General features: G+C 50.3%; 1 protein-coding gene across 1 annotated transcript; it reads left to right on the top strand.

The window, feature by feature from the left end:
• The first annotated feature begins 45 nt into the window (after nt 1-45).
• On the top strand, nt 46-10,738 carry Creld1 (cysteine rich with EGF like domains 1). The gene is made up of 11 exons (XM_057769075.1): nt 46-196; nt 359-594; nt 934-1,016; nt 5,525-5,635; nt 6,188-6,279; nt 7,299-7,475; nt 7,560-7,655; nt 9,060-9,143; nt 9,294-9,389; nt 9,541-9,675; nt 10,131-10,738. The coding sequence occupies exons 2-11, from the start codon at nt 421-423 to the stop codon at nt 10,343-10,345; spliced, it is 1,263 nt and encodes a 420-aa protein (XP_057625058.1). The 5' UTR covers nt 46-196; nt 359-420; the 3' UTR covers nt 10,346-10,738.
• Nucleotides 10,739-11,299: the final 561 nt, after the last annotated feature.

Raw genomic sequence — 11,299 nt, 5'->3', positions numbered from 1 at the left:
AAAGAGGCTCGGAACTTGACCCCTTCTCTTCACATCCGGATCCGGGCTCCTCCCCCAGGACCGCCCATCCGGCTTTCTCTCGGAATATTTGGAATCTGAACCTTTCTAATTCTGACCCGTAATAACTCACTGAGACCCTAAAACCATGGGCTGACGCCTTCTCCTTTGCCAGCGATCCCTGCCACCTCCCCCTACGGTAACGGAGACATAATTTCTCTCCTGGAGTTATAGATTAGGCTTCTTTCCTCTCCCAGCGTCTCAGCCTCCAGTACCCCAATTCGTCCTTTGTAATTACGTAGGTCTGGGACTTTCAGCCTCAAGGCACCTCAGAAACAAGCCCTCGCTTTCCTCCTTACAGCCTGGCTTCTCCAGTCACCCCTTCCCTTACCCTAAATCTGCACATCCCCCGCCTGGGAAAAGATGGCCCCACAACCCCTATGGGGCCTGGTCCCATCTCTGCTCTGGGGCCTGAGCCTGTTTCTGAGCCTCCTGGGATCTGTCTGGCTCCAGCCCTCTCCACCTCCCCACTCTTCTCCCCGAGCTGAGCCCCATCCATGTCATACCTGCCGAGCACTGGTGGACAGCTTCAACAAGGTGGGTGCACTAATAGCCTCGTGGGAGGGGCCCATTCGCAGAGAGCAGGGAGCTCTCAGTGCAAACCTGCATGGACTCTAGTCCGAGTATGGGTTGCTTGCTTTAGCTGTATGGTCTTTGGGAAACAGTGCGAGAAATGTTAGAAAGGTAAGCCGGGTGCGGTGGCACAGGCTTTTAGTCCCAGCACTCGGGAGGCAGAGGCAGGTGGATCTCTGAATTCGAGGCCAGCCTGGTTTACAGAGCGAGTTCCAGGACAGAAACCCTGCCTCAGAAAAACAAAAACCAAAAAGGATGCATCAGGCCCTGTACTTAGGTATTCCTAATTTCTTCCCTATCCAGGGCCTAGAGAGAACCATCCGGGACAACTTTGGTGGTGGAAACACTGCCTGGGAGGAAGAGAAGTTGTCCAAATACAAAGACAGGTAAGAAGGTGGTGGGGAGGTACATACCCCAACTCTTGGTCTCTGTTGATTGGTTGGAACAGATTCTCTTGGGAAGCTTTCATTCCGCAGATATGGAACATTAACAGGACGCAGTAAATGAGGAAACCAAGCCCATCTTTGTGAAACTTGCATTTTAGTAGGAGACAAACAGTGCATACTATCTGTCAGGTGAAGGACAGGAATTCGGGTAGACCGCAGGTGGGTGGGAGGTATTCAGGATGGTTCGTTTGAACAGACACCTCTGCTGAAGTTGGAGGGCTGACTTTGTTTCTCTCTACCGTGGGTGGAGTAAAGTGAGCGAACAGCTACAGAAAGGAGTTTAGATTTTGTCCTGAACGTGAGGCCTGAAGAGGACATTGGGTTTCCTGAACCGGGATCACAGGCGATTGTTAGCCACCACGTTGATGCTGGGAGCTGAACCCAGGTCCTCTGCAAGAGCAGCCAATGTTCCTAACTGCTGAGCCGTCTTTCCAGCCTCTGGAAAGATGAAGAGATGGATCACTGACACTTAAAGTCCAGGGAGCCAGGGCAGCATGGAGGGAGTGGGGAGAGCAGCTGGGGTGGGGTGGGGCGGGGCGGGTAAACCAGGGCTTGCACGGGAGGGAATCAGGAGAGCAGCTGGGGTGGGGCGGGTGGGGTGGGGTGGGGCGGGTGGGGTGGGGTGGGGCCAGTAAGCTGCAGTCTAGGAATAAAGGCCGTGTGAGCTAGCAAGACATCCAGTAGTGGACACAGTGAGGGTGTGGGTGGGGTCAGGCTGGGCCTCTGAACAGGAGGTGAGATGACCTGTGGACACCCAGGGAGCCTCCATCTCATTCCAGAGTTCAGGAGAGAGGTAGGGCTAGAAACAGGAACTTGAGATGCCCTCTAGCTTTTCAAAGTGACATTGGAAGGAGGGGCCCTGCTGTTTTAGCTCTGCTGATGTTGCTGCCTGTTCTTGTGGTGAAGGGTGAAATCAGGTTCCCACTAGGAGGGAAAGTTTGATTTTCTGTAACTCGAGCCGTTCTCCTTTCCCTCAGTTTTCTCAGTTAGGAGAGCAGTTACACTAACAGCACTCTGGCTTTATAATGACTTCTGGGTTTTCTTTTTCTTTAAAAATTTTTGTTTTAGCACTGTTCTGTGGTGGCACACACCTTTAATCCCAGCATTCGGGAGGCAGAGGCAGGTGGATCTCTGCGAGTTCAAGGCCAGCTTGGTCTATAAAGTTCCAGGACAGGCACCAAAGCTACACAGAGAAACCCAGTCTCAAAAACAACAACAACAACAATAAAAATTCTTTTGTTTTATTCTATTATATATTTTTCATTTTTTAATAATTTATTTTTATTTTATGTGTATTGGTGTTTTGCCTGCACGTTTATCTGTGTGAGGGTGTTGAATTCCCTGGAACTGGAGTTGTAGACAGTTGTGAGCTGCCCTGTGGTTGCTTGGGAATTAAAATTGGGTCCTCTGGAAGAGCAGCTAGTGCTCATAACCATTGAGGCATCTCTCCAGCCCTATTTCTTTCTCCTTTTTTCTTTATTTCAGTTTTGATATAAGTTCTCATTCACTATATAGTCATGCCTGGCCTTGAACTCACAGAGATTTGTCTGCCTCTGTTCACCAGTGCTGGAATTAAAGGCGTGTGTCGCCACACCTGACTTCTTTTTAATTTTTTACCATTTACTTACTTACTTACTTACTTATTTATTTATTTGTGTGTGTGTGTGTGTATGTGTGCGTACATGTGCACAGCTTCTTCAGGATCAGTTCTTGTTTTCCACTTGGGTCCTAGGGATTGAACTCAGGTCCTCACTCAGTCTTGACAGCAATTGACAGCAAGTGCCTTTCCCACTTGAACCATCTTAGTGGCCTCCTGTTTTCTTTTTTCTTTCCTCCTCTTGTTTTGTCTTGCTAAATTACCTCCTCTAGTATGCATCTATGCCAGACATTTTAAATACATGACATAATAATGTTTATTTATTTTTCATTCTTTTTTGAGAATTTAGTATAATTAATTTTTATGTTATGTATTTGTGTGTATTCACATGTATATGTGCACAGTATATTAACTCCATTTTAAAAGTTTACATTTAGCCGGGCGGTGGTGGCGCATGCCTTTAATCCCAGCACTCGGAAGGCAGAGGCAGGCGGATCTCTGTGAGTTCGAGACCAGCCTGGTCTACAAGAGCTAGTTCCAGAACAGGCTCCAAAACCACAGAGAAACCCTGTCTCGAAAAACCAAAAAAAAAAAAAAAAAAAAAAAAGTGTCCATTTTATTTATTTTGATTATTTTCTGTATTTGAATGTTTTGCCTGTGTGTCTGTATCCACGTGCATACAGTGCCTATGGAAGTCAGAAGGAAGTGTCAGATCCCCTGGAACTGGAGTTATAGGTAGTTGTGAGCCACCATGTGGGTGCTGGGAGTTCAACCTGGGTCCTGTGGAAGAGCAGCCGTGCTCTGAACTCCTGAGCTCTCTCCATCACCCCATATTATTATCATTGTCATTATTATTATTACTATCATTATTATTTTTTGAGAAGGGTTTCTCTCTCTAGCCATGACTGTCCTGGAACTTGATCTATACGCCATACTGGTTTCGAACTCAGAGATGCAGAGAGTGCTGCAACTAAAGGCATGCGCCACCATGCCTGGCTGTCCCACCTTATTTTTTGAAACAGGTTCTCTCACTGAACCTGGAGCTCACTAACTTGGTTATTCTGCTGGATTGGAGACAGGGATCTGCCTGTCTCTGACCCCTCCCCACCCTGTGCTGGGGTTAGACACCACGCCGCACTTGGCTTTTACACGGGGGCTGGGAGTCTAAAATCAGGTTCTCATGCTTGTTTGGGAGTCACTTTACCCAGTAAGTCATATCCCCAGGCCCCAAGTCATATTTTACATAATAAAAAATTTTGTTTTGTGATATGATTTCATGTTGACCAGGCAACCCTCTGGCTTACTGTATAGTTGAAGATGACCTTGAACTCCTGATCTTTCTGGCTCTTCCTCCTAAGTGATGGAATTACAAGCGTGAGCCATGAGCCACCATACCTGGTTTATATATTAATTTTTTAAATTGTAAAATACACATAAAAGAACTTACCAGGCTGGGAATGTAGCCAAGTTGTCAGAGTGCTTGTCTCCTGCACAGTTCCTTCCCCAGCACCCAATAAAACCTGGCGTGGTGGTGCACGCCTCTAATTCTAGCAGTGGGCAGCTGGAAGCAGGAGGTAAGGGTGTGCCCAGCTACAGAACAAGTTCAAGGCCAGTCTAGCCACGTGACAAAACAAAACAAAATAGGGACACTTAGTACATTCTTACTGCTAAATAACTACCACTGTCTGCTTCCAAAACTTTCTCACTTTTAGTTTGGTTTTTTTGTGACATGGTTTCTCTATACAGTTCAGACTGGCCTCTAACTCAGTGACTCCTGCCTTAACCCCCAGAGTGCTGGATTGCAGGTATATGCCACCACGTTTGGCTTTAAAACATACTCATCACTCCAAAGGAAATCTTCTACCTATTAAGGGAGCTCTTCCTCATCCTTCCTTCCCTCGGGCTCCTGGTAGCTGCTAATATGCTCTCACTGTGCGGAAACCTGTGTGGGTTTTCTGATTCCTCTGAAGCCCTACATCATGTGGCCTTTTGTATCTGGCTCCTTTCACTTAGCGTAATGTTTCCGTAGCTCCCTTATTGTGTGATATGTGCAGCACATCCTTCATTCCTTTTAGGGCTGGATAATATCCCGCTGAGTGAACACGCTGCATTTTCTTTGATTGGCTAATGGCAGTTTGGTTGTTGTCTACGTTTTGCCTGCTATGAGTGTTGCGGCTGTGAGCGTGTGTGTACAAGTTTGTATTGGAACACCTGTCGTCCATTCTTTTGGGTATGCGCCCGGGAGAGGATTGCTGAGTCATGGTGGCTCCATTTAATTGATTGCACCATCTTGCATTCCCACTCGCAGTGCAGAAGGGGTTTCATTTTCTCTACATCCTTGCCAGTGCTTGGTAGAGCATATGTTTGCAGGAGGGGTGGGGGGTCTTCTCTGTCTCTCTGAGTTGCCCTTCCCAGCCTCATGGTGTAATTTTAATGCTGTCTTCCCAGCATGGCTCTCCTAGGCCAGATTTGGGAGCTGAAGACTCAGGATTTACCTGCAGCGGTGTTATTGTTCTATTTGACATACTGAAAAAAAGAAGCGTGCCAAGCATGGTGGTAGGATGTAGAGGCAGGAGAGTTCTAGGCCATCCTGGGTGACATAGTGAAAGTCTGGTTAAAACTGTGGGGGCCAGAGGTGAGAAATGAAAACAAGAAAGGCTTAACAACTTGCCCAAATCCTGCCTCTAGCTCCTGACCTAGGCCTGTCTGACCCCAGAGCCAGTAGCCCTTCTGTTAGTAATGCCCCATGGCCCCTTCCTGGATATCCAGTGGGAAGGAAGTTAGAGAGAGACCCGAGGCACAGGTGGGTGGGGTGGAATATGCTCATAATACTCCAGTCCTGTCTGGTCAGCGAAACCCGCCTGGTGGAGGTGCTGGAGGACGTGTGCAGCAAGTCAGACTTTGAGTGCCATCGCCTGCTGGAGCTCAGCGAGGAGCTGGTGGAAGCCTGGTGGTTTCACAAGTGAGAAGCGTGGGGGGCTTCCCGCGGGTGGGCCTGGTGGCTTCACAAGTGAGAGGCGTGGGGGGCTTCCCGCGGGTGGGCCTGGTGGCTTCACGAGTGAGAGGCGTGGGGGGCTTCCCGCGGGTGGGCCTGGTGGCTTCACAGGTGAGAGGCGTGGGGGGCTTCCCGCGGGTGGGCCTGGTGGCTTCACAGGTGAGAGGCGTGGGGGGGCTTCCCGCGGGTGGGCCTGGTGGCTTCACAGGGGAGGGGAGCCTTCCTTGGGAGTGTGTTACAGGCAGGCCCTGATGATATGGTTTTTACTGCCAAGAAATGGTTGCACGCCAGCCTTGTTTGGAGCCTTCCAAACCTAGATCTAAGGACTTGCTGTGGGTACCAGGCTCCCATTCTGGGCCTATTTACCCCTCTGCCAAGTGGAAAAGGGGCCTTAGTCAAGTAGTTTCTGGGACACATGCCCAGGCTGAGTTACAGATTGGGTAAGAGGCAGAAGGAGGCGGCCACTCTGACACTGTCTCAGCACCTGCTCTCCCTTTCACCTCATCTGCCCCATCTTAGGCAGCAAGAAGCTCCAGACCTCTTCCAGTGGCTCTGTTCGGATTCCCTGAAGCTCTGCTGCCCCTCTGGCACTTTTGGGCCCTCCTGCCTGCGTGAGTCCTCTTTGGAAGTGGGAGGAGACTGCGAGGCCCTGGAGCCAGGCTAGGCTGTGTGAGAGCAGGGTTACTCAGGTGGCATCCTCAGTCCTGTGCTCTGGCCTGTCTCTCAGGCCTGAAGTGAACACATCAGTGGGTCAGGCTGGGAAAAGAAGCACAGGGCTAGCCTGGTGCAATGTTACTGTTATCAGCTATTAAATAAAAGTTACCCCACCCCTGCGTCCTTCATTCTCCTGTCTAGTAAGACTGTACCTAGGGAAGGGCAGACACATGCCCTGAAGCCTCCATTATTGCTGTCTTCCTTTTCAGACGCAAGGCAAGAGCTGAACTTGGTCTAGTTCTGTCTTAATTAACTTATTTATTATTGGTATTGTTTTTGTTTGAGGTAGCAGGGTTGCATCTGTGAGCCCAGGCTTTGAACTTGTATAATCCGGACTGAGCCTTCTGGGTGCTGGAATTGCAAGCGTGTGCCATCATGCCAGGCCCCTAGCCCTTTTTGGAATTACTTTTCCTGTAAACAAGGAAAAGGGTCCGGCGTTGGAACGATCAGTTCAGACTTTAGAAAATATTCATCAGATATGGTGGTGCATGCCTGTCAAGAAGCTGAGGCAGGAGGATGTTCAAAGTCTATTCAGATAAATTATCTGGACTTCCTGAAGAGTCCATCGCAAACATAAACAAACATTGTGTGTATGTGTGTATGAAGGAAGGAGAATTGAGTTTGAGGCTGCCCTGGTCTGTATAGTGAGTTCCAGACCAGCTAACGCTATATAAATGAGACCTCTCAAAAAAGGAAGAAGAAGAAGAAAAAAAAACCACTAAGTAGTTAAATAAAAATAAGTGAAAAGTTTGCTTAATTGTTTTGCAATAGGCTATTTCATATAGCTTTATGTCAGACTATGTGAATATTAAACTTAATCTTCCTTTCCAAAAATTATTTAGGACCGTGTAGAAAAAAGCCTTCCCTAGGATGACAGTTGCATATAAGATCTTACCCAACTGATGTCTGCCCACAGCATGTCCTGGGGGCACAGAGAGGCCCTGCGGTGGCTACGGGCAGTGTGAAGGGGAAGGGACTCGAGGGGGCAGCGGGCACTGTGACTGTCAAGTCGGCTATGGGGGCGAGGCCTGTGGCCAGTGTGGCCTTGGCTACTTTGAGGCGGAGCGCAACAGCAGCCATCTGGTATGTTCGGGTAGGTAGCCGAAAGGTGTGGTGCGGGGCAGGGATAGCCAGGATACCTGCCTGCCCATCCTCATACTGTCTGCTTTTTACCCAGCATGTTTTGGTCCCTGTGCCCGCTGCACAGGACCTGAGGAATCCCACTGTCTGCAGTGCAAGAAAGGCTGGGCCCTGCATCATCTCAAGTGTGTAGGTAAGCGGGGAACACTGGTGGGGCCTGGACTTGACCCTGGCCTATACCAGTACCCTCCCATTCACATGAACCCTCGGCCTGGAAAGGCAGCAGAGGTGTTCACAGTCCAACATGACCTGCGCGCAGCAGAGGAAGAACACCCAGGCCAGCTCAGCGCAGGGCAGTGAGGAACAGGAAGGCCTTCTTGGAAGAGGTGCTACTTTGGCCAAGTCTTTTTTCTTTTCCCCACTTAAGTTTTTTGAGACAGGGTTTCTTTGTGTAGCCCTCACTGCCTTGGAACTTGTTTGCAAACCATGCTGGCCTCGAACTCAGAGACTCACTTGCCTCTGCCTTACTTTTTATTTATTTTTTAAAGATTTATTTATTATGTATACAGTGTTCTGCCTGCAAATATGCCTGAATGCCCAAAGAGGGCACCAGATCTTATTGCAGATGGTTGTGATGGTTGTGAGCCACCATGTGGTTGCTGGGAATTGAACTCAGGACCTCTGGAAGAGCACAAAGTGCTCTTAACCCCTGAGCCATCTCTCCAGCCCTTGCTGAGAGATTAGCAACCAAATGTTACAAAAACAAAACAACAACAACAAAAACCCAGCGTGGGCTCAGTAGTGAGATGACTCAGCAGTTAAAGGTGCTTGCTGCCAAACTGAAGACCAGAACCCAATCCCGGGACACGCGCGGTGCAAGGAGAAGGCCAACTCCAGCAAGTCGTCCTCTGTGCCTGCTGTGTCATGGACGCGCCCACACACATGCACATTTGCATATATGCATGAAAACGATAAATACACTTTGTTCTTAAAGAATGACAAGAATTGAAAGCAGGTATAGTAACGCGTGCCTAGGATTTAGCTCTCGAGTGGTGGGGGCAGGGTTAGAAGTTCAAGGTCATCCTTGGAAGCACAAGTAGTTTCAGGCCAGCGTGGGCTACAGGAGACCCTGTCTCATAAACTAAAGAAGTTTTTCCGCATATAACAGTCTTGATGTGAGTGGTGCAGGTTAGCAGTGTAGCTGTCCTGTCAGTCACTCGGGGACCCAGGTCCCCTCTATCTGTGGCATCCCCTTGGATATAAACTGTTTGGATAGTGCTGAGTCATGGCCATCTCCCGCTTCTGTCTCAGCACTCAGGAAGTGAGAAGGGGCTGGTTGTGTTAAGGCTAAGGTAAAAGTAGACTATGTCGCTCCCGTCTCCATACCCGTCTGCGGGCTGAGCTTACTACGGGGCAGACAGACTTGTGTCTCCAACTGGGTAGTGCTAGTCCAGCTGCAGGATTACTTCAGAGTTGGCAGCCAGCTTGCTGTTCCTCCTGCACTCGCGATCGCAGGCAAGCCCACTCCTGACAGTCCTGCCCTCGTTTCTCTGCAAGTCCTGCAAAGTGACACTCCTGACCTTGGCCCTCTCCACAGACATCGACGAGTGTGGCACAGAGGAAGCCACCTGTGGAGCCAACCAGTTCTGCGTGAACACAGAAGGTTCCTATGAGTGTCGAGGTCAGTGTCCACTGCTGAAGGACGAGGCTGGGATGGAGGAGCGGGACAGGAGATGCTGCTTTATGCCTGTCCCTCCAAGCTTCTGCCTTCTCAGACTCCAGAGCCCTCAGCTGCCTGAGATCACCTCTGCCTCCCCTCTACCCTCTCCAGATTGTGCAAAGGCCTGCCTGGGTTGTATGGGAGCGGGGCCAGGGCGCTGCAAAAAATGCAGCCGTGGCTACCAGCAGGTGGGCTCCAAGTGCCTAGGTGAGTCTTATCCTAATGGGGGCTGGAGGGTGGGAGAGGCAAGGGAAGGAGAGATGCCACATTGAGTCTGGGTGGGGATGAAATGCAGTCTGGGGTGCTGTGCGGGAACTCGGAGCAGTCAGCACTGTGACCACTTTCCCACCTCCCCCAGATGTGGATGAGTGTGAAACGGTGGTATGTCCAGGAGAGAACAAGCAGTGTGAGAACACGGACGGCAGCTACCGCTGTGTCTGTGCTGAGGGCTACAGGCAGGAGGAAGGTGTCTGCGTGAAGGAGCAGATCCCAGGTAAGCAGGGAGGGGGAGGCTGGGCTGGGATGACCCGGTCCAGCTTGCAGACAAGCTCCCCCTCCAGGCCCCACTTCACTGCTACCCAAAGGGGCTGTACCTGGTCCCTGTGTATGTTTTCAAGGTTGGCTTTTGAGACTGCATTTCCTCACATCCCAGGTAGAAAGAGAACCAGATTTGGCACCAAAACACTCCGCCTCCCTTAGCCTGTTTTCTCCTGTCCAAAGGGATCAGTCCTCTGCAAAGCCTTGGGCAGCCCCGTCACTTCCCAGCCTCTTTCAAGCTTAGGGTGCCAGGGTCTCAGCTGCCCCTGCAGAGGCTTTCTAAGTAGTGAGTGATGCCGTGTGCTTGGTGAGCCAAGTGGGCTCAGCAGCAGTGATGAGGTGTGTGGGGGCCACGGGCAGCTCTGGAAGCTGCCAGGAATGAGGCACCAGCATGCCACACCTCCTCTGCAGAGCCGGCGGGCTTCTTCGCGGAGATGACGGAGGATGAGCTGGTGGTCCTGCAGCAGATGTTCTTTGGTGTCATCATCTGCGCTCTGGCCACGCTCGCTGCTAAGGGTGACCTGGTGTTCACTGCCATCTTCATTGGAGCCGTGGCAGCCATGACCGGGTACTGGCTGTCAGAGCGAAGTGACCGTGTGCTGGAGGGCTTCATCAAGGGCAGATAATCTCTCCTCCCATACCCTCAGAGGTCATAGCTCTCTCCTGCTGGACACCTGGGACAGTATGGTTTCTCTTTGAGATTGGGGTAAACACCCTTTACCTGCCTTACTGAGCAGCCCAGGACCCCAGTAGCGCCGGGGATTAAAAAGAAGCCCTGAAGCTGATGCCATGAGAACCTTGCCTAGGAGGCTGGCAGGCATTACAGTGTGTGAATTTCAAAAGACAGTTTCTCCTTAGGGAGGTTGTAGGCTCTGGCCACCCCCCCTGCCCAGGATGAGAGGTGTCCCCTCAGGGGTGGGGCCACCATAGCCCTCCTCCCAGGTGCATGCTGCCAGCTCCTGTTGTGATTCACCTCCCACAGCCCAGCCATTGACTTATTTATTCATCTCAGGAAATAAAGGAAAGGTCTTGAAAACTGGAAAAGCGTCAGTCTTAACTACCCATCACTGCTACCTCAGTGAAGTTTTCCACAACCCTGGGAAATTGAGGGCTGCCGAGTGGTGGGAAGGGGCTGGAGAGATGGGTCAGTTGTTAAGAGCGCTTGTTGCCCTTGCATAGGATCCAAGTTCAATTCCCAGCGCCCATGTGGTGGCTCACAACCATCCATCCTCCAGTTCCAAGGGATCAGACTCGGTCTTCTGACCTTCTCGGGTACACATGGTACACATATGTGCACACAATACACATATGCATGCAGGCAAAGCATTCATACACATGAAATAAATCTACAGAACTTTTTAAAATAAAAAAAAACAAAAGAAGTGGAGAGAGGAAGAAGAGAGATAAGAGAGGAACCAGCTTAGGAATTGGTCTTCCTGGACTGAATACCAGCTGTCAGTGTAGAACCCAAGTAATACAGGACACCTCCAAACTTGGCTTTCTCCTAAAGTGCAGATTACAGGAGGTGAGGCTGCACAGTAGACAGATTTTGGTGAGGCAGTGGAGGTTGTGCCTGCCAG

This window comes from Chionomys nivalis, chromosome 1 (assembly GCF_950005125.1).
Source record: "Chionomys nivalis chromosome 1, mChiNiv1.1, whole genome shotgun sequence".
NCBI classification, from domain to species: domain Eukaryota; kingdom Metazoa; phylum Chordata; class Mammalia; order Rodentia; family Cricetidae; genus Chionomys; species Chionomys nivalis.
This window is presented reverse-complemented; position numbering and strand designations above follow the sequence as displayed.

Bases quoted from the DNA above. Each gene is read 5' to 3' on its own strand.
- Creld1 (XM_057769075.1), top strand. From the start codon at position 421: ATGGCCCCACAACCCCTATGGGGCCTGGTCCCATCTCTGCTCTGGGGC. The intron at 7,656-9,059 runs GTAAGCGGGGAA...CCCTCTCCACAG, and splicing joins GCATCATCTCAAGTGTGTAG to ACATCGACGAGTGTGGCACA. The intron at 9,144-9,293 runs GTCAGTGTCCAC...TACCCTCTCCAG, and splicing joins AGGTTCCTATGAGTGTCGAG to ATTGTGCAAAGGCCTGCCTG.